Source organism: Rhamphochromis longiceps, linkage group LG14, assembly GCF_057381845.1.
Source record: "Rhamphochromis longiceps isolate RC_006_pf linkage group LG14, R_longiceps_female_GT1.1, whole genome shotgun sequence".
NCBI classification, from domain to species: Eukaryota; Metazoa; Chordata; class Actinopteri; order Cichliformes; family Cichlidae; genus Rhamphochromis; species Rhamphochromis longiceps.
In genome coordinates, this window is record NC_140570.1 from 7,748,551 (window position 1) to 7,772,479 (window position 23,929).

The window sequence follows — 23,929 nt, forward strand, 5'->3', positions numbered from 1 at the left end:
CCTCTTCCCTCCTCCTTCCTTTTCAATCCCGCAGCACATGAGAGTTTAAGGCAAGATTACAATCAGACTTTTGTCATCAGTGAATCATTCAAATGGTGGAGGAAGAGGCAGAGAGAAAGAGGACAGGAGTCAATGATTTCTGATGATGGCAGCAGCAGCGACGCAGCTAACGATTTCCATCTAATTGCTCCTCCTCCGCTCCTGGAGAGTGCCGGAGATGAAGAGAAGGGGACAGCGAGTGACAAAAAGAGAGGGCGCAAATAATGACAAGCCATTCAGCCTTTAACACTCACCTCTGATAATGATGGTTTAGTCAGGCCTATTTGCTCCTAAGATCCTCTGCCTGCTCTTCATCTCTATCCCCACCCTCCTCTACTCTGCCAATATTTTCTCCTGGTCTAAATTGGCTTCTTTCCTCCACTTAGGTGACACAATAGAAGAGAAAAACACTATGTGCTGTCTTTTGGTCAGAGTGGGAAAAAAGTGCCAGTTTTTCCCATTCAGCTGCTCTGATATTGTTCAGTCTTGTTCGGTTTGCGCTGCCTCTATACTTTAATCACCTACACACCAGGTTGTTGCTAGTAATGAACCCAGATGGGAAGTGAATCGATTAGATGATAAGTTACTCTTGTTTAGTTATAATTTTGCTTGTCAAAAATGCTTCTGAATGTTTTCCACCTCCCTATTTTTATTCTTGGACAGTTCTAAATAGTTTGTATTTTATACTGTGAAGCTGAAGGCTTAAAGGAATTGAAAGGATTAAGTTGTATAATGTTAATTCCACTTAAAGGTTTTGAATTCATTTGACAGCCTTTTACACCTGATTATCTTGATTAACTTGAACTAAACATCTGCTTAACAAAGCCCTAAAAAGCACACTTCCACGCTATTGGTATGATATTGGTGCTTGCGGTGGGAATTAACAGCAAAGACTCAATGTGAGCCCCATCAGGCTGAAGAAAGGTTCATCCATGCAGTCATAGATTGGTCCAAGTGTGAAGAAAGACAAAATGTAACGGCAGCCACCACCTGCCACCTGTTTGTCAGCTGCAGCTTCGTATTGTAGTCTCCTGAGTAACCGTGTCTGAAATAGCTTTTATGTTTCAGCATAAAGAAATAAGTATGCATGTTACAACATACTAATGTGGTTGTGTTTTATTTACAACTGTGACACTATAAGTGAAGTGGGTTGTTGGTTTGAAGACTAACACCATGCTAATGATAGTAGAAAGGAAAGTGAAGAGGGGGGGGCTGTATTGACAGGTCGACAGATGGGCTCAATGTGCGATGGTGAAGAGAGAGTGAAGGTGAATCTGTCCATTTAACAGTTGATCTGCATTCCTCCCCTCACTTATGGCCATGAGCTGACCACTCCCTTAGAGACAGGACGATGAGCTCGACCATTTGGGAGAAGCTCAGAGTGGAGACGTTATCCTCCGCACTGAAAGGAGGGGGTTCGAGTGGTTCAGGCATTTGACTAGGTTGCCTCCTTTGTCCTTCCTATGCAAGGTGTTTCAGGCATATCCAACTGGGAGGAGGCCCAGGGGCAGACCCAAGACCCACTGGAGGGACTACATCTTTTTCGCTAGCCCCCTCAGAAGAGCTGAGGGAGGAAAGTTCTCTGCCTCTCTGCTTAGACTTGTGCTCCTGGATCCAGAAAAGTGGCAAAAAAAATGAGCAGACGGAGGGATAGATGTTCTTCCTAGATTGGAGAAATGAAGTGAGAAGTCTGAAGCCTGACCTTTTGGCTCACAGGGATTACATCTACATCCACTGGCCTCCCGATTTGAAACTTTGGCAGCCACCATTGTAACAAAATATATATGACAGAAAAATAAAGAAACACATAATGGGTCCACTTTAATCTAAAGGGACATAAATGCCTGCAGCAATTATGAATAACATTATAAACTGTCAGATATCTGACAGATACTGCCTCTGTGGTAGCAGTCTGTAACCATGTTACAAAAGTGAACGCACTTCATCTTGATCCGTTTTCCTTCCAGCTGCTATCCTCTGCAAATCCCACAGCCTGTCTGCCTGTCTCTCTATTTATTTATATCTCTTTGTCTATCAAAAATTTTAAAGTGTTATTAATAAAAGACGGGGAAGGAAAGGAAATTTCAGCATCCTCACCTACCAATCAACACAGTAAAACTACTTAAAGTAAGTAAGTTGTGCTTTTTTGGAAAATTCACTGAACTCTATTAAACCAAAGAGACTTTAGTGATGCAGAAGCACGCCTTTGGAACGCATTAGTCGACAGAATAACTGACTTCAGGTGCCATTTGTTTAATGCAAATGCACAAATTTAAGCAGCACTATGACAGGTGTGCGTGGATGCAGATTGAGCGGTGATAGAAAACAAAGACATCAAACTGCTCAGGCTGAACTGGTGAATGAATAAGTTTAGTTTGAAGGGAGAGAGGACTTTCTGATCTTCTTGCCTGAGGAAAGTTTCTTTGAAAAACACTGAACAATCCAAACAACAGGAATTCCCGATGATTTTGTCCCTCTACCTTGCCAACCTTGCATTAATTAAACAGAAATAATATTGGCTTGTTTGAAGGTTCTCTACCTTCCTTATGTACTGAGAATTATATCTCTCGTAGAAGAATGTTACTGATTTCAGTGAAATATTGAAAGCCAAGTCTAAGGCTAGTGTTGTCTTGTTTGGACGTTTGATCACTGAAGCTCTTATTTTTGACACAGCATTCCTTTGCTTTTAATTTTGCTATTCAAAACATGTTTCCTCATTTGGATTTGTACAAAACATGAAGCTGACGGGACAAACTCTAACATTAGACTCTGTTCTCCTCAGCCCACACACTGATTACAAAACATTTACTTACAGTTATTTAGCAGTACTGCTTGACGTGATATAAAGTTGCACTTATCTGCTGATACTGATTTGCTTATCACTACTAACCTGCACTAGGAACCAGGAGATCAGCACTGAGACCCAGGGGTTGCCACTGCGAGATGTCTTCTTAGCCAGCCACAGCGCCTTACCTGCAGAGGTGAGAAAAAAACAAAAACAATAAAGACAGTGACCTTTTGAATCTTAGTATTAAAATATTTATCAGCAGCATCACCGTAACAACAGTCTTCCATGTTCACATCAGTAAAGCATGTGTCAACAGAACAGCTTAATCAGTGAAAGATTGTAACGAATGGCCTTTCTCGGTTTTAATAGACAGTGTTATCTATTAAATGTGTTCGTAGAAGCAGAAAAGGGGACACAGCTTGACACAGTGTCGATATCTGGGGAAGTTAAATAGCAAGTGCAGAGCACTGGGGTGTACTAAGAATCATGATTATTGGGTTAGCAAGCTATGTTGAGCTTAAAGTTTTCAGTGTCACAAAAATTTATCCTCTTTTTTAAACTGGCTAAATCACCATGGTAACGTATGTCTATGAACATATAACCTGTTCAGAGTTTTATTTATATTGAGTTTCAGTTCAAAACCAGCAGGAAGCTTCATGTTTTCACTGATTCTCTGCAGTATAGATTCTCTGCTAAGGAAATACAGTTTACATGTGCAGTTTGTTGAGTTACACGTTACTAACACCGCCAAATGAAGCCCAACACTGTCAATGGAAGTGATGCAAAAATGTATAAATGTTTTACATACATTCACACAGCAAGAAGACCTGTTCAATAAGTCGAATAATTAATTTTATTTTGATGTGCTGACAAACTAAAGCAATTTACACACCTTTGGTAGACTATGAAAGTAACGTTTGATGTTTAAATATATCCAGTTTATAGTTTCGGTTGTGTTACTAATGCGCAGCTTCTAATGAGCAAACTCATCATTTTTAATCTGTGCTTTGATTTTTCAGAACTACTGCAGTAAAAATAACAGCTTAAAAAACACTGATTTTCTACTTCACTATTTTATCATCGTCATCATCTCTGACTGGCGTAGGCAGAACTGACAGGGATTATTTTGTGTGGAAGAAGTGGAAGAAGAGTCACATGGTGCACAAAACAACTCTTTTCATGTGAGGAAGAAATAGAAAGCTTGGATAGCCGAAAACGCTGATAACCAACGTTGTGATATCCATTATCCCTCACTGGGTTTCAGGTTTTGTCACAGCAGCTGATCCAAAGAAAGCCTGGCTGTATTGAACTTCCTTCGCTGTATACCCCACAGGTGTCAGTCATTGTGCCTGTTGCAGGCCTTTGGTCTAATGCTTAGTTTATGTGTGCCATTTTTCGACCTCGTGAATGTGAGTGACGTGAAAAGCTAAGTCATAACTGCTGGTGTGCACCACGCTTTAGTGTCGTTTTGTATGGTTGTGTACGTCTCGCTTTTCGTAACCTGGGGTGTGTAGCGCAGCCATTAGTACATTGAAATGGAGGTGCGGCTGTCGCAGTCTGCATGTGCAACAGTCGAGGCAATGACCATAAACAAGATTTTGCTGGTATGCATTACTGAAAGTACATCCAAGTCCCTTTGACGATCTAATTTGTCACTCTTTAAATTCTGAACATTTCACTCAAGTAGGGAGATATTAACACAGTATGAGATTTAAAAAACAAACTCCTCCTGGAAGCGACAGCCAATCCCGCTCCGACTCGCTAGGTTCTGTTACTGCTTTCTTTCCATTTTTTATTTTATTTCCAAGAGCAACAGATATAAATAATAACCGATGATGGTAAAGTGCACAGAACAGATCTGATTTTCACTGGGGATGGTATTTTCTACCTTTACTGACATTTGCACAAAATTTATGTAATTAACTAAATGTCTGCTTTGAAAAGGGAGAGCGAGAGAGAGGGAAAGCGAGTGGGCAGGCGACAGCGAGGGAGACAAACGACGCGTCACTCTATTTAATACCTTACAGGCCTGTATGGTCTATTGAAAGATATTTACATACATTTACATACATCTCATAGCTTGCACGACATTTCATCGTGTGGCGATGATGGTATTTGCTTTGAACCCTGTGGTGGCTGAGCACAACAGAGGTAAGGCTGGTGAAAGACTATGGAGACGATAACGAGGCTCACACGGTGGAGAGACAGGAGGTGCAGGGACGAGGCGGGCGGTCGAGGGGGATCTGAGTTTAAGAGTAAATTTCACAGATGGTAAAGGACTGGAATTAAATCAGCGCGACTTTAAAGTCAAATCAATGCGGCAGAGCAGGGAGATGGAAAGGATGAAGAGAGGCAGGGCAGAGGTGAAGGAGTTAGAGATTAGCAAGTTAGAGAGGAGAAAGAAATGGAAGAGGTGTGGGACAGAGGGAGGAAAAACAAAGAACTTCTTTTGAGTGTGATTGTGTGTGTGTGTGTGTGTGTGTGTGTGTGTGTGTGTGTGTGTGTGTGTGTGTGTGTGTGTGTGTGTGTGTGTGTGTGTGTGTGTGTGTTGGGAAAAATTGACGCATCCATCACTTAGTTTGCATAGGACAGTGGCAAGGTTAAGCAGTGAGCAGCATGCATGAGTGACAACAACCAGAACAACACACACGTCATGATCCTACTGTCCCTTTTACACACACACACACACACACACACACACTACACATTTATGGTTCCACAGTCACTGACTCTTAATTAAAGACATTAATCTAACTTAAGTTAACCCTTTGGGTGTCAGTGAGTGAACAGACTCGTACCAGAGTCGTCTGCCTCTGCTCCATCAGATCACTTCATCGAGGAACTCTGACTAATACGGCCATTTATCTCCCCTGACACACACACGCACAGAAGTGCGGCTATACACACAGACAGAAACGGGCCAAATCCATTTGCAACAGACTTAACAAAAAAAGGAGAGGACGGGATAAGGAAGTTGCTCAGAGTCATTAATAACGACAAAGCAGCAGGCAGCGTCGACTCACACAGAGAAGTGATTGAAATCACACAAACGCTGCACTCGCTTGATATGGGAATGGCTTTGACTCAGAGGGTTTGTGTTCAGTTTTTTCAGAGTTTTTTTTTTTTTAAGAAAAGAAATAAGCACCACTGATCCCTGAAATACACCAGCCGCCTACACATGGACCTACACACATGACAAAAAGTTTCTGCTGGATATTAGGACTGCTTTTTGGATTTCCTGTCACGGTGAAGGTACAAACAAAGTGTTTGTCTTTTAATCTGTGTAAAATTTAAATAAGAAACAGGAAGCAGTAATTTGAAAATCTCAAAAACACATTTTATTCACAATAAAACACACAAGTATATCAAATGTTTACGCTGAGTCTTTTTACTATTTCATGTTGCTCATTTTGAAACTTTCTGGCAGTGCAAAAAAAAAAAGTTGGGACAGCTCCATGTTTACACTGTGTAGCATCCCATCTGCTTTAAACAACAGCCTGTGAACATCCTTATTGGGAAGACGAGTGTTGTCCCATTCTGATCTGATAGAGGGTTCTAGCTGCCTGGGTCATATTTTCTTTGTTTCTGTGTTTTCTTTTCTGTTTTGCTGGTGAAAGGTCTGGACTGCAGGCAGGCAGCTGCACTGTTCTACTAACAAAGCCATGCTGTTGTAAAAGATGCACTATGTGGTTTAACTTTGTCTTGCTAAAACATGCAAGGCCTTCACTGTTCGAAGGGAGTATAAGTTGCTCTAAAACCTGTGCATACCTCTAAGTATTGATGGAGCCTTTCCAGATATGCAAGCTGCCAATTCCACAGGCACTGATACATCACCATACCAGAGATGCAGGCTTTACTGATAACAAACCAGCTGGTCCCTTTCCTTTTTAGTTTGGATGATGAAGAATCCAATTTTTTTAGAGAGAATTTAAAATTCTGCTTCATCTGACCACAGAACAGTTTTCCGCAGTTCATTTTAAATTAACTTTGGCTCAGAGAAGATAGCAGTGTTTCTGCATCATGTTGAAATATGACTACTTTGTATCAAAGAGCAGCAGTCCCCAACCCCCGGGCCACGGACCGGTATCGGTCCGTGAGTCATTTGGTACCACGAGAGTTGAGGCTCGGGTGTGAAATTTATGGTTTTCAGGATTTTTATCGGTTTTTAGCGTTATTTTTTTAAATCGTTTTTATCGTTAACTCGGTTTCCCTGGCTCTTTTCCCATGTGTTATGAATAAATCTTATTTTTTTGGTGCAGGTACTGGTTTTATTTTGTTGTATTTATCTGCGACACCGGTCCGTGAAAATATTGTCGGACATAAACCGGTCCGTGGCGCAAAAAAGGTTGGGGACCACTGTCAAAGAGCTTCAACAGGCATTTGTGGATGGCATGGTGAACTATGATCCCAGAAAATGGGTTCATTCACTGATTTCCATGACACTATCATGACGGTTTTTAATGCTGAGCTGCCTGAAGGCCTGAAGATCACAGCCTTATCCCTTGCACACAGAGATTTCTTCACATACCTGAATCTTTTGATGATACAACAAACTCTAGATGATCACATACTTTACAATTCTGTTACGCACTCTTTTTTTAAATGTGAAAATGTAAACACAGCTAGGTGTTGGGTCTGCGCTTCCACAGGCCCCGCTGGTTTAGAAACTTATTCCCGTTAATGACAAGCAAGGAAACAAGACGAACAGCTTTTACTTGCTAGCAAGGGAGACTGGTCGGAACCAGGCTCTTGGAGCTGAACGCTCCTCACCTGTCTCCTAGCCAGCATCAAATAAAAAGCCTTCCTTGCCGCCTTTTATTGAAAACAGTTACAGTACACACAAGCACCTCCCATTGTAAACCCCCCCTATGGTTACAAAAGATAAGGTACTATGTGTGTATGTATGTGCAAGCATCTGTATGTGTGTGTATGTGTGTGTGTATGCATGTGAGTGTGTGTGTTTGTGTTTGGGGGTGCGTTTGTGTGACCTCCTGCTCACCAAAAGGGTCATAAAAGAAGGAAGCTTACTAACCAAGAAAACAGAACCTTCAGATAGGATGTCCCTATAATAAAACACTGCAGCCTCCCCCATGGCGATCGTGGCTCAAGAGTTGGGAGTTCGCCTTGTAATCGGAAGGTTGCCGGTTCGAGCCCCGGCTCGGACAGTCTCAGTCGTTGTGTCCTTGGGCAAGACACTTCACCCGTTGCCTACTGGTGGTGGTCAGAGGGCCCGCCGGTGCCAGGGTTCGGCAGCCTCGCCTCTGTCAGTGCGCCCCAGGGTGGCTGTGGCTACAATGTAGCTTGCCATCACCGATGGGTGGATGACTGAAAGTGTAAAGCACTTTGAGGTCCTTAAGGACTAGTAAAGCGCTATAAAAATACATTTACCAACAAACTGGTTGGAGAGGTGGTCAGAGACAAAGGAATGTCTTTGATCATGCTTGAACTAAGACTTACAAATTTAAGTAACACAATGACAACATTTAACAATTTGACTCCAACACTGTGTAATCTATAGTCAGCACTGCTCTGTAACAGATCACTTGCTCCCACTGTTCACTCTCTGGAGGTGTACATGAGAACAAAGTAACAACTTTGTTTCTAACATTCTCTCCCATTTCAGTTTAGCTCACTGTTGCAAACTTAGTTCAACATTTAGTTACTTTTCTTATTTCTTTAGCAACTTTTTCCTCAAATAACAACCTAGCAGAAAAGACTGACAGACGTTGTGTTGCTTCTAACTTTGAGTCACTACCACACAGCTATCATGTTTAACAAAGGTGTATAATTTTGTCAGATGACACTGAGTTAAAGTATTTGCTGTAGGTTACAATCAGCTCAAAAGATTAGAGTGACCACAGCTCTACAATAACTTAAATAACCAAAGACTTTTTCTTATACTTTCAAGGCAGTAAGCAGTTCTAACATTGTAATCTGTGGGTCTGATTTGTCTTGAGCCTAATGTGAACGTGTTAACAATAAATCCACAGGCATCTACCAGATGAGCCTCATGTAGAGGACCACACTGATACCCCCCTGCTGTAGGAGTAAATTTAATGCTTTCAGGAATACCCAGGGGCGTTCCCAGACCAGCCAAGAGATACAATCTCTCCAGCGTGTCCTGGGTCTGCCCCGGTGCCTCCTTCCGCTGGGACATGCCTGGAACACCGGAGGTGAGGAGGCATCTCACATAGCACTGTCTCCTCACCTAGGAGGCATCCTTGTCAGATGCCCAAACCACCTCAACTGGCTCCTTTCGATGTGGAGGAGCAGCGGCTCTACTCTGAGCCTCTCCCGGGTGGCTGAACTTCTCACCCTATCTCTAAGGGAGAGGCCAGCCACCCTTCGGAGGAAGCTCATTTCTGCCACTTGTATCCGCGGATCTTGTTCTTTCGGTCACTACCCACAGCTCGTGACCATAGGTGAGGGCAGGGACGTAGACTGACCGGTAAATTGACAGCTTCACTTCTACACAACAGACCGGTCGGTACAGTATCCGCATCAATGAGGCCACAGCACCAATCCATCTGTCGATCTCCCTTCTCCCGTCACTCATGAACAAGAACCCATGATACTTAAACTTCTCCACTTGGGGCAGGTGAATGTGAACGTGTTAAGAATATTCCACAGAATAGGAATACATATTAGAGGAAAATATGAGTAAACTCATTTAAATTGGAAAAAAAATATATCAAGAAGGAATAAAAAAAAAAAGTCTCCTGAACCTTATGTTCTAACACTAACTACAGTGCTGCCAAAAGTATTTGTCCCCTTCCTGATTTTCTGGCAGAGAGCAGAACTCACAGTTTCATAAGTAAGGTCCTAAAGCAGCAAAACAGTCCAAGACCGGTGGTTGAAACTGTGGATGGACAGATCGATCCTCACTGCAGTAAACGCCAGGACCGCCTCCTACAACGCGGGTCTCGCCACTGGCGATATGAGCGCCTACAAAGCGGCCTCATACGGCGTGCGGCGCGCGGTGAGAGATGTCAAACGCCGGTACCGGGAACGTGTGGAGTCCCACTTCCACCAGGGCGACACACGGAGTATGTGGCACGGACTACGCACCATTACGGACTACAAAGCCAGGGACACTGCGCTGATCAACGCTGACTCTGCATTCACCAACGAGCTGAATCAGTTCTACGCCCGTTTCGAGGTTAGCCAGGCGGCTAATGCTATCTACCGCCTGACTACCGAGGACAGTGATGTCATCAGCGAGAGACCGGTGACCAGCATCGCGGAGCATGACGTCCGAGCGGCACTGAGGAGAGTGAACACAAGGAAAGCGGCGGGGCCAGACGGCATCACCGGCCGTCTGCTGCGCTGCTGTGCTGACCAGCTAGCAGGTGTGTTCACTTACATCTTCAACGAGTCCCTGGCGAAGTCTGTGGTCCCCACATGCTTCAAAAGATCCACCATCATCCCTGTGCCCAAGAACAGCAAACCCTAATCCCTGAACGATTACCGGCCAGTTGCACTGACCTCGGTAGTAATGAAGGTGTTTGAGAGGCTGCTGAAGAACATCATCTCCTCCTCCATCCCAGACACCACAGATCCGCTGCAGTTTGCCTACAGATCCAACAGATCCACAGAGGATGCCATCGCCCACGTCCTACACACCACTCTCAGCCACGTGGACAAGAAACAGGGTAACTATGTGCGAATGCTGTTTGTTGATTACAGTTCAGCGTTTAACACAATAGTGCCCTGCAGACTGTTCACAAAGCTGAGGGATCTGGGACTTAACAGCCGTCTGTGTGCATGGGTGTTGGACTTCCTCACTGGCAGAACTCAGGTGGTGAGGGTGGGCAGGTGCTTCTCCAACAGCATCACCATCAACACAGGAGCACCTCAGGGATGTGTCCTCTCGCCACTGCTCTACTCCCTCTACACTTCATACTGTGTGGCCACCCATGGCTCCAACACCATTGTGAAGTTTGCTGACGACACAGTGGTGTTGGGTGCCATCTCCAACAATGATGAGACGGCCTACATGGATGAAGTGAAGAATCTGGCATCGTGGTGCCAGGACAACCACCTCCAGCTGAACGTCAGCAAGACCAAGGAGCTGGTGGTGGACTTCAGAAGGGGTCAGCACAGAGACTACAAGCCCATTATCATCAATGGAGCTCCAGTGGAGAGGGTGCAGTCCTTCAAGTATCTTGGTGTCCACATCTCCTCAGACCTGACATGGGCCGCCCACATTCAGGTCCAGACCAAAAAGGCTAGGCAGCGCCTGTATCACCTACGACAACTGAGGAAATTCAGGGTCTCTCCAAAGATCCTCAGGATTTTCTATACAGGCGCTGTGGAGAGCATCCTCACACAGAACATGACATCGTGGTTTGGGAACAGCTGTGTGAAGGACCAAAAAGCTCTCCAGAGAGTGATCCGTACAGCAGAACGCTGCTGCAGGATTGCTCTCCCCCCGCTTCAGGACACCTACACCAGGAGATGCCGGACTAGAGCAGCGCAGATACTGAAGGACCCGTCCCATCCTGGCAACAAACTGTTCCAACTTCTGCAATCTGGTAGAAGGTTCTGCATCTTCCGGGCAAGGACAGAGAGACTCAAGAGGAGCTTCTATCCCCAAGCCATCCGGGCCCTAAACACACACACCCGCCCTCTCACATCATCTATAATTGACTGAGTCAGGACTCTTCCAGACACTAAACCAAGGCACAATGTACATTTCAATTCCTTTAATTTTAAATATGTTTATATTGTCTATCCTGTAAAATAGTCAGATGTCTATTTATATTAATGTACAGAATTCACCTGCTTGCTGCTACTACTGCACATTCACCCAATGTATATACTACATATATATATATATAATGTTCTTCCTCTACACCCCCCCCCCCCCCAATTTTTTTGCACATGTCGAGGAGCGTGTCAGGCTACATTTCACTGTGTGTTATACTTCTATAACTATGCATGTGACAAATAAAGAACCTTGAACTTGAACTTGACCATCACACTACCAACTAAGGTGTGAGTGCTAGTGTGATGTTCTTTCTATGAAATGTTGTGTTAGTTTTATGTCAGATGTAACAGGACTCAAACCTTCCAAATAGTTCCATGTCATCATAGCACTGAGGATCAACAAGATGTTTTTGCCCAATATGAGACGAGCCCTTGTGTTCATTTTTGGTACTCGCTGGAGTACCTGTCCTTTGAAATGTCTTTGTAACACAGTCATCGGTCATCTTTTGAGAATGATCGATGACTGTGTTTCTCAGCTGTTTCGTTAGGCACATCGTGTCATGATGTGTTTGCTTTTTGAGCTCTTTTATTCAAATTCTTTTTGTCACATAGGTTTTATTTAAATGATTTTCTGGCAGTAATTAGGCTTGAGTGTGGTTAGTGAAACAACTCTGCTTTCAAAACACTATGTGTTAAGTCTAATTGTTGAATGTTGCCATTGTGTTTCTTAAATTTGTATAGTCTTAGTTTAAGCAGTAGGATCAAAGCCATCTCTTTGATCCTGACCACCTCTCCAGCCACTCTGTGCTGGGGGAGGTTTTATTGTAGATACATCCTATCTGAAAGATCTGTTTCTTTTGATGTAAGCTTCCTGGGTTTACGACCCTTTGGTCAGCAGGAGGTCTAACACACACACACACACACACACACACACACACACACACACACACACACACACACACACACCCAGTGTATACATTTACATACAGTCCTTGTCTATGTAACCAAACGGGGTTGCAGGGGGAGGTGTTTTGTAAACTATTGTTTGAAGTTTGTCAATAAAAGGCAGCGAGAGGAGGCCACCATTTGGGGGGTTCTTTGTCGTGCTGGACACAGACGAGGCCTCCCTTGCGCAAGAAATCGATCGAACACCGTTGCCTTGTTTTTCTTTCATGGGAATAAGTCCTGGATACAGCGGGGTCTGAGTTTAGACCCAACACTATGGTTAATCACACTTCATTCATGACTGATGATTGTTTTTTTCTTCAAAGGGCCAATTGGGTTTCTATAGTTTTTATCCACTTAATACATGAAGTCATCATTAAAAACTACATTTTTTAATTTACTCAAGTTATCTAATATGACTTTTTTTTGATGATCTGAAACTGGTGGCAAATATGCAAAAAAAGAAATCAGGATATATAAAATACTTTTTTTTAAATATTTTTAACAAATACTATGAAAATAACAGATTATATAAGGCTTTAAAAATACTCCATCTGAAAGGGTAATTATGGCTCTAGTTATTAAAGCTGATGATATTGATGATTATTTCACCTGCATCAACTATAATCCATCTTATCGCCTTGCTGCTATTATTATAAGCAATACAAATTTTACAGTCAGGATTAAAAGATATCATCTTAAGATTTTTAAAGAGTGTTTATTTCTCTGCAGCTGTAGGTATACAGTTGATTGTCTGGCAGCCAGCACTGCTATGAAACAGACACCAATGTTTTCTCTGTTGTCAGTGGCATTTTCATATAACAAATCACATCTGTGTTCCTGGCATATTTTAAACACTGAAATGTCAGTAACGATGGTTTCAGTCGAGATTTTGCGTCCCTTGGAAAAAAAAAAAAAAAAACATAGAGCCACCTACCAAACAGGTCATCCTTTGCCATGGCGTAGAGGACGCGTGAGGCCCCGATGAGGTTGCTCATGGCAGCAGACAGCGTGGAGGAATAAACTCCGATGAGGACGAAGGGGTGCCAAACATTGATGTCTCTCAGGAAACTGTAATCCCTCTGAAGGAGAAGGCTGCAACGGTTTGGAGAATAAAATTGACAGATAGGAGGAACCAGAGTGAATATTAAACTATATGGGACAAGTACTTTAACAAAGCACTGGAATTTTCGGGAGAGGTTTATGGCACTGAACACTGTTAAGTTGATAACTTGAGGATTTCTTGAACATTTTCAAGCACAGTTTTTGGGGGGGGAAAAAAGATTGTGCTCAGTTTTGACTCCTTTCTTAGTGCTTTCTATGTTTTAGAGTTGCTGATTAATTAGAATGATTTTCCCCTCCCATTTAACAAACTAGGAAAGAAGTCGACAGGAACATCATGGAATTTCAAAACCGTTGTCAGAAATTTTCCGAACCTTTCAGATTAACAGAGTATATCTTAGTACAACTTGGTCCTAGAAAAACTGTGTGTGTGAAATATCCACTTGCTGTTGCTTTTCTGTAGTTGTGAACTCTTTAATGAACACGTTCCAGACAGCTTTTGGTACATCTCTGACACTACATAAACATACCACAGCTGCATAATTATGCATCAGATACTCCTCATTATGTTTGTCGCCTAAACAAATGACAGAACATCTGCACCACAATAAAGTCTGACAACACAACAGAGCTGCTATTTTTGGATAAATACAATTGGTAATTGGCACGTCTCTGCAAAACACTGAAATGAAAGACATTATAACATTTGTAGGCACAACTTCATTTAGAACACACTTCAGTTATAGGTCCTATAAAGGTTAACTAAAAGGGTTAAAAGGAAATACCAAAGGCAGCAGTACACATCAGACAAACAATTCAACACACCAACCAGTAAAATGCTTCCCTCTGGTGGTGAAAGCTTTTGTGGAGTTCTACAAAGAGTAATTACAAAATGTAGCTTTAAATACTTGTCCCATTGTTTTTATAGCTCAATTGCAAATATTTGAAAAAAACAAACCCAGCTGCCTCACTAAACAGCTGTGACAAAATTAGAATTTTTATATCAAAATTTAAACTTTAACATAATCTTAACACCTTTACAACGATTTTTGTCAGTTACAAGTTCTGAAATAGTAACACAAATGTCCGCAAAATCCTAACACAATTCCATTTTGGCATACGATGATAACCAAGTAACAGAACCCACCCCAACAGAGATTATTAGCCAATACTATCTGTTTGCTAATTTATGTGTTATGGTATTCATAACGGGCAATCAGGTGAACTGACCCGTGGTCATTTTTTTTTTCATGTTTTCTGATACTCATCGATGCTGAAGAAAAATCCAAGTATGAATCAGAACTTTCACTCCAATTCACTATTTATCTAAAATGATTTCGATGCCCTGTAACAGACCTGCACTGACTTTTGGTGTGAAGACAAAATGGTAACCTGCTACAACCTAGTACGAAAAAAGAATGATCTTCCATCAACCCAGAGACTTTCATTTTAATCGTATTCTGTTTATAAGAGGAGCTCTAAATCAAGTAATTCAAAGGGTTATTTATCATTTCAAACTTGTTTGTCCAAAATGCGCTGATGTTCAATGAAAAAGAAAAAGATTGAAGAGGAGGTGATGATTACAATGCCAGGGTGCCTAATGATGAGATCCTGAAATAGCGGGCCCACTACACCGTGTGTTTGTGTGTGCGTGCAAGATAGACATGGAGAAAGAGAGATCAGAGAGTACAAAAAAAAAATCAGCAGGGAGCGCATGATTACGGCCAGCCCCCCACCTATTTTCAATACAACACAGCGAGAGAGATGAGAATTAGAGTGCAAAGTATTTCTCTCTTTTTCCTGATCCATCTCAGTCTCTCTTTGTAACTTAATACACACACACACACACACACACACACACACACACACACACACACACACAGTCCATCTATTACCCTCTATCTCTTTCATCATGGTGTTTTTAAACCCATTCAAGAGGTTTTTCTTGCTTCTCTTGCTCAGCCATCTTCATTTTATATCTACATGTACCACTGTCCGCTATCTGTTTTTCTCCATCTTTCTCTCCTAATTAAGTGTCCCATCACGTTTTCTTTCAGGTCCGCTGATTTTAATACTTATTATCATGGGCCTATTAAGTATTGTTCACTCCATCCACAGACCTGAGAACACTATTATTTCACATGGAGCCTGAGACGCAGTCAGTGCACGCACACGCGCAGGTTTTTTTGCATTACCACAAATCAACTAAACAAAAGGTTCTGCAGCGAAGTTAACATCACCCTCGAAATTAGGAAATGCCAACTACTTTGTTTATGGCGTGTGTGTGTGTGTGTGTGTGTGTGGTTGTGTTTGTGGTTGTATGTGGCGTGGGGGTGAGCACAGCAGTGAAAAGTTGATGAACTATTGCTTTAATCAGACTCCATGACATTTTCATAACACAGGAAAAACGGGAAAAAAGTTCATTGGGCTGATACTCAAATGTGCACGTGTAATTTTCACAGAAAAAGATGCATGCATGATGAGGAAATAATGTGTGTGTGTGTGTGTGTAACACAGGTGACTGATGATTTGGGTCAGAACTTATAGGCTGATTATTAATTTCTCTGACGTGTGGCAGCAACAAAATAAATCTCAAAAAAGGTTGACATTTCCAAACTGACTCCCAAAAACAAAGCCACAGTGAAATGACAGTGATGACAAATGGGGTGTTTGTTTGTGTGTGTGTGTGTGAGAGAGAGAGATGGTTCATAATAGAATGGCAGCAAATGCATTTTGCATTCATACACAGCAAATCCAGCATGTCCAAATTAACACTGTCGGATTTGATTTCAACACTATTAAAGTGTCTATATGGGTCCACACCAGAGAGTGTTAATTTTAACTCTTTTTGGAGAGTTGGTACCTTAACTCTGATTTAGTGTTAAACACCAAATCTGTCTGGAGTTGATAATTTAACACTTGGTGTTAAGAGTTTATATATTAACTCTCAAAGAGTATTTTAGTTTAACTACGTAAGAGTTATCTTCTAATTCACTCTAAAAAGCGGGAATTTTACTGTTCTGAACTTCTAGAAATTTCTTTTGGAAATAAACATTTACTAAAAAGACGCAATGGTTTTTGAAAAACATTTATTCTGAACTGTGCACCACAATTTCAAAACATTTTCTGAAAGACGTAACAGTATACATGTTCTCACTTTCATTAGAATTTTGTTTATCAAAAGGTCTGACATGGTAAATGCAAATAACAGCATTCTCATCACTTATTTCTTCAATACAATATGCATGTCCTTCATTCATCCCTTTGTGGAACTTCAACGCACTTCTGCTCTCCCCCATATTCCATCTTCACAAGCATATCCTGTGCGGAGATTGAATAAAAATTAGTTGACACTAATTAATGGCACAAATAATCCAGTAAACAATTGCAGCACAGTAAAAAAAAAAAAAAAAAAAAAAGGAATCCTCTTTGAGCCACTACTTGTGTAAAGTATTTTCCCAAAAGACAAGGACACAGGTAATACTGAACTAAATGTAAAACCTCAACCTTTTTCATTTTTACCTAAACCGTGTGCACAAAACTCTGGAGGGATCTATGCTAACGTAGAATCCAGTCAGGACGTCTGCTACTGCTGTTTGCTCGTTTTTTTTATGGGCGATCGTTTTCAGGCTTCAAGTAGCACCATTATACCAACATTTCACATTCTAGACATTGTTTTAGGTGTATTTGACCAAAAGTTTGACTGAAAATTCACATGCAAGCTTTTTTCAAGGCTGTGGTATTTGCCTGCAAACAATACCTTTCAGCTAGCTAAAACAGAATATTATGCTATCACCGAGCAATATGGCTACTGCCTTCCACACAGCTTTGTCTCAACTCCAAAGAGCCACAGAAGTAAAAGCTAATAATAATAATTGAAACAATCTTTGAAAAAATGACTTACCAAGCATGGCAAACAACTCAAATATGTAGAGCAAAATGTTCTGAAACGGCTTCACTTCAGCTTCGATTCGAGCCGTGCTGGGGGCGGAGTCTGTGAATTTACTCTGTTGGTGTCATAGCCCCTGTAGGAGTTCAGAGTTAAGAGGTCAAGAGTTAATGTTTCCATTGTAACACCTCCAGATTTGACAGAGAAACACTCATTTTTAACACTCGATTTTAACTACTATCATTTTACACCTCAGAGTTACATTAAAAGAATGTGACTCTGCTTAGAGTAAGATTAACTCTACTTTTGCAAGAAGACTATTAACACCAAAATATTTAACACTTTTGAATTTGCTGTGTACTTTTATGCATGGGGAAGACAGCAATTTGGTGCAGTTGTTAAGCACTACGACCTTGGCAGCAGGATAGTCCTGGGACAGACTGTCTCAGCAGGACAAAAGTGGAAAACTAGACACCAGCTACGTTTTGAAGGGTGGAGTTGGGCTTGTTGACATATTCTACCTTGTGACTACCTACATCACTATCATTAACAGATGACTGGACAGGAAAGATGGAGTATGATAACTTGTTCTTAATAAAGTTCATGCTTAGGGTCCCTGACCAACCCCCCCCAGTGCAAGCTACAGGGTAAACCAACAGAGCTACATCACCTGCAAAAACTAGAGATGAGATCCAGGGATCACAAAACCTGACGCCCTACATCCGTTTGCTGCATCTAGAACTGTTTAAATAGAATTTATGGTTGAGCACTGGTGTTTGCACACAAAGTTCTCTAGCTGCTGAGAGAAACTGACTGGGAGAATTCATCTAGCATGCATGCATTCCTCCAAAAAGATACCATGATGCAAAAGAGACACAAAGATAGCATCTAATTATGAAAAAGCAGCCCTGAGAAGCACAGACAGCGGGTACACACTGGATAGTTTTCCATTGTGTTTCTTTTATATTATTTAGTTTTATTTATATAGCGCCAAATCACAACAACAGTTACCTCAAGGCACTTTATGATGTAAGATAAAGACACTACAATAACACACAAAAAAAAGCAACCATCAGCTTACCCTCTATGAGCAAGCGTGTTGGCGTCAGTAAGAGGAAATAATGGGAAGAAACCTCCGGCAATCAATTCTGACTTCTTACTTCCACACCTCAACGGTCAATCTAAGGACCAGTAGCACAACACTGCTGTGTGAATCACAGCAGAATCAAATTTATAAGAAGTTTGCCACCTGAAAAGCTGAATCATTACATCATCAGCCAGCCTGACTCCACCTGTGATGGTGGATTTGTTTTCAAGTGCAATCAAGTACAGCAGGAGTAAAAAAAACACTATGAACATAACTATAAGTTACAGAAAGAGAAAAATAGTGAAGAATTTGGTTCAAATTGGACAAAAAAATCCCATCAATGTGAAAACAATGAAAGAAATAGCTATAGTCAAGGATCACCATAGACAAGTATAAAAATCATATTTAATTAAATTCAGTTAAAATTTAGTTTTAATAAACTGCCTACATATGATCAGTGGGGGCCTAGAATGGGTGGGGGTGCTGGTTAGCATAGACAATGGATGGATAAATAAGTCTCTACTGCTTTTGAGGCTGTGTATTCGCTACCTATGGAGTACTATATATGTATATCTTTGTGTGACTGTTGTGTGTGTAGCCTGTATAGTAATTATTGATCAGATCACCCTGCTGAAATGAGCTCTGCCACTGAAATAAAGAGGAGAACAAAAGCACAAGGGAGCGAGTGACAGATTAAAGGAACTCATTTAGAAAAGAGGAGGAAACAAAGCTCGATGACTAAAAGGAGCCCACAGAGATTGCTGGTCGATTGTTCTCACTCCTCCCAGTCCGCTCCATCCTTCAGCTTATTTGTTTACCATTTTTTATTCATGCCCTCATTTGTGTATTCATGCACATTCATCTTTTAATCCATCATTTCACGTGTTGTGCTCCTGATAATTCACCATTAAATTCACCTTTAATCTAACATTATGGATTAATTATCTGAGATTTTTCAAATGGGATGATAAATTATGAGTTGACATGAGGAGCGGGTACATGTGTGTGTGTTACGGTGCATTATGACATAAGTGCGGCATCGCTATCACAAATGCTGTGTATGCTGCTGTCAGAGGCCGAGGTCACCGCTCATCAGGAGTAATGTAACCACTGAGGATCATCTAGTTTAATGATCCCCGAGAATGTTCAATACATACTCGGATGAAATCAGAGTTGGTTACTGAGATGGCTTTAGCTTATGGCTAACATCACTTTTATGCTCATTGCACCATTATGTGGCCATTTGCTTGTCTAAAATATAGCTGTGACGGTCCTGTAAGTCAATCATTCCACTCACTATAAGATTCAAAGGTGCATTAGAAAAAATATACACAGTACTGTGGAAATAAATCTTGATTCACCACTAACTTATTTAAGTTCTGCTAGGGAAATGGGAAGTATGTATAGTTGGCACAGTACAGTGGTGTAAAAAAGTGGTGGCCCCCTTCCTGATTTCCTCTTTTTTTGTGTTTGTCACACTTAAATGTTTCACATCATCAAACACATTAAAATATTAGACAAAGATAACACTAAACCTATATGGCCCAGTGTGAAAAAGTGATTCAAGAATGCTCTTTGTGGACTAGCTCAGTGTCCAGACTTCCTCACCACCAAACTGAAACACCTTCAGGTCCCCTCTGACACCTGCTCCTGGATCAAAAACATAGCCAACCAGCCTCAATCACTCCAACTCAGCCCCCACCTCTCCCCCCACCACTGTCACTCAGCACCGGATCCACAAAGTGGCTGCGTTCAAGTATGCCAATGACACCACCATGGTTGAGCTCGTCTCTGATGGAACTGAGACAGGTAGAGAACTTGTCCCGCTGGTGCTCAGAAAATAACCTGAATGTGCTCATAGCAAATGAACTCATAATGGACTTCAGGCGGCACACACAGATCCACTCCTCTCTCACTAGAAATGGAGAATGAGTGAAATCTGTGTCCCCACATCTCTGCTGACCTCACCTGGAACCACAACACAAATGCCCTGGGAAAAAGGCCCAAAAAGCAGCTGCACTTCCTCCATGTCCAGAGCACGAATAACCTGGTCCTGGTGCTAACTGGTGTCAACACGTCTGTTTGGTGATGGCCTGTAAAGACTACCATATCTTAACAGACATGGAAGCCTACCATGACCTGAATGACTAAAACCAACATAGTCATATTCTCTGTAAACAAGATCTCACACTGCTTCAATGATGTTGAGGTCTCGGCTCTGGGGAGGCCAGTCCATGGCTGATAGTGTTCAATTGTGTGTTTTTCTATCCAGCTGTGCTTTTATTGTATTGGAACTGTGTTTGTGATCATTGCCAAGCAGAAAAAATGAAGCCGTTGACAATCAGATGTTTTCTGGATCACATTGCAGGGTGCATTAGAGTCTGAGGGTACTCTTTTTTTCCACATTCACAGTTGCATCAATTTTGGCTGAAAATGCAGGATTCAAAACATGGCAGAGCCTCCACCATGTTTTTTAGATGGCTGTAGAAACTAACCATTATGTGCAGCAAAAGTTTCAAATTTGGATTCATCAGTGATGGAGTCCCGTTCTTGTATAACTTGGCATACATCAACCTGTTCTTGTTTCTCTTCTGCAAGAATGACTTCTTTACTGCAGCTCTTCCACTGAGACCATTTCTGATGAGCCTTAAGTGTCCTCCACCTGTTCAGTTTCCCCAAATGTTTCAAGGACACACTGCACACTGTGCTGAGATATGACATATTTTGGGCTAATAGCTCTTCAGGATACCCTTTAAAATTGTTATCTTTGGCAGTTTTCAAGTAAAGAAACGGAAGGAAATTGCATGGGTGTTTTCTTTCCAAAAAAGGGGCTGGTAACAACATGCCTAACACGCCTATTTTAAATTGGTTCTTTGCCAAGTTGTGTTTTATGTGTAGCTGCAACACTGGTGCAGTTTACTCCTTTGCTTTGGATATCTGGAAGCAAAATATAAAGAAACAAGGGGTGGTTCAAGACTTTTGCACATCACTGTAGAATCTCACTGTAACATTGATGGAGAGAGATTCACTTCTCTGTTTGCAACAGAGATGGTGGTATGTAATGCTAAGACTTTTAATTAAAGACAATAGGTGATGATTATTTATTCCTTTAGATTTCAGAAACACATTTAATTCAATTTGTTTTCAGGCAAAAACAAATTCCAAGACCTGCACTATCAAGAACACCTTTAAAGTGGATATGAAACTCTTCAAGTATAACGGCTATGTCTAACCTTATTCCCCAGACAATCGCTTCACTTTTGTACTGTTTTTAACATCTTAGCTACTTACTTTTGTTTTCCAACCTTCAAATTCTGCCCACATGACACTGCCATGTCTTCATACACTCCTGCCATTTCAGGAATTTGGGACCCAATGACTTGCTTTCATTTCTGATGGTAATGTCCCCAGAAGTGAACAATTTGGTGTGTTTCACTCAGCTAAGACACTTCAGCAGAAGCGACTTGTAAGTACAGAAGTACAGAAAAAGAGCAGATTGTGAGGCAGCGGCTCATTCCTTCTTCATCCTCAAATCAGTTAACCTAGGGGACCTGACTGCTCTGGGTCAGCAGCCACCCTGGCTCGGTTCTGTCAGATGAGCATTCTGTTAAAAGAAGTTTTTCCCTCTCCAGTCTTGCCAAGTGTTGCCCAAGGAGAAAATTGTTAGGTTTCTCCACATGACCTAGTAAGGTGTCAGGCTTTTATGTTACTTGGACTTGTGCAGCTTGAGCTCATTACTGATGATCCACCTTTTTCCATGAACTTCAAGTCCCTACTTCAGTGGATCTTTAAGCACATGTGTTGCACAACATCTTTCACTTCAGTCAGGAACAAAATTAAGTTAATTGTTGCATTCAACAAAGCAAAACCTACATGAGAGACTGATTAGCAGGAGCAATGGAGAAATCCTGATTTTTAATTTCTAGCATCCTTCATTCAACAGCAGTAACATCTAAATAATTACTTCTTTCAAAATCCACATGTACTGCCATTTTTAACCCTGACTTTCTATTAAAATATTACCGTTTGTAGATGGGATTTACTGTTGGTCTTCAACCTCCCTTCATCTTGACCTTAAATGTACTTTTACAGCACAGCCAAGAGACACGAGGAGTGAGAAAGAGATGCACAGAGACAAAGCAACAGCCGAGAAGGAGAGGAACACAAAGTATAAAGGGAGGAAGAGAGGGGCCGTAAGAGTCAGCAAGAGATGGGGAGGATGGTTAAGTGCCCGCAGGGGAGTAGACTGTGGTTAAGGATTATTAAATGGGATCAATATCTAACAAGGCCTCTGCGTGCACAAACACACACACACACACAACCTCCATCACTTTTTTCCTTATCAATTCCTCATTCGCCTGCCTTCCCTTTCTTCCCAACCCTTCACACGTTCTCGGCACATCTTAGCCTTTTCAGGAACCGTCATCTTCTTTTATAAAATGTTTATCAAATCCTTTCCCCTCCAACATTGTCATCTTGTTTTTGCAGCAGCTCTTCATTTTCCATTTCCAATTTTCAGAGTTTTTTTATTCGGTCATTCTTTGCACCAACTTCCAATTTGCAGCGTCTTGTTTTTATTACTCGATCATTTGCAACTGATGCTTTTAACAAAGCATGACTGATGTGGGGTTCATGGTGAGGGGAAAGCCTTTTTATTAGGATTGCAAAAGACTCCAGTGAATAATTAACATTTTGAAGTGATGTGCATTAAATAAACTCACTGAACAGTTTGTGATGTGGTTATACCCAGACAGGGAAATATACTGTTACAAAAGGAGATGCTACAGAGTGGGCCTGTTTCAGTTAGTTGCAAAACTTTGCTGTTCCCCAACAATGAAGGCAAATGAGCAATTAGTGGCCTTGAATTTAAAATTTAGGACATTGCCATCTACATTTTTTTGGGGGGCCAGAAGTAACCATTTATGGACAAGAGGACTGAGTGATCAGCTTGGTAGCCAGTAAGCTTGAGTAAAGGGTGCATCCAGTGGCTATATGAGTGAAATGCCTAGACACAGAGAGCAGACAGTGTTACTATTTTAGGAATACATCAAAATAACAGAAGCAAACAACTTTTTGCATGGTACTATATACATTTAGAACAATTAATCACACAAACAGCCAATTCATTCATCAGACATTTGCATTAAAATGCCACACACCACAAACATGGTATTGAGGTCCAGTTTTTTCAAATTAACTAAGGTGACACCTAACAGACAGCCATTTCATTTAGCTACCTGTGTTGGCAGCAACTTTTCACTCAAGGTAACAGTTAACCTTGTTAACCTTATGACTCCTAGGGAACCCTAGCTGGCCTACCCTGGCCCTAACCAAAACTGGAATTCATACCAGACTTGTTTCTACTATAAAGTTGTGCCGTTCAAATGGGAATCTATGTTAATGAGACTCA

At 41.5% G+C, this 23,929-nt stretch overlaps 1 protein-coding gene across 1 annotated transcript in view; it reads right to left on the reverse strand.

Annotated features, from left to right (window-relative positions):
* Nucleotides 1-23,929, reverse strand: part of LOC146653505 (solute carrier family 12 member 9) — an 86,079-nt gene that overhangs the window by 36,486 nt on the left and 25,664 nt on the right. The window contains exons 7-8 of the mRNA XM_085379455.1: nt 13,419-13,576; nt 2,930-3,012 (exon numbers count right to left, since the gene is read on the reverse strand). Coding sequence (XP_085235581.1) covers nt 2,930-3,012; nt 13,419-13,576 — 241 coding nt within the window. The remainder of the gene's footprint in view (nt 1-2,929; nt 3,013-13,418; nt 13,577-23,929) is intronic.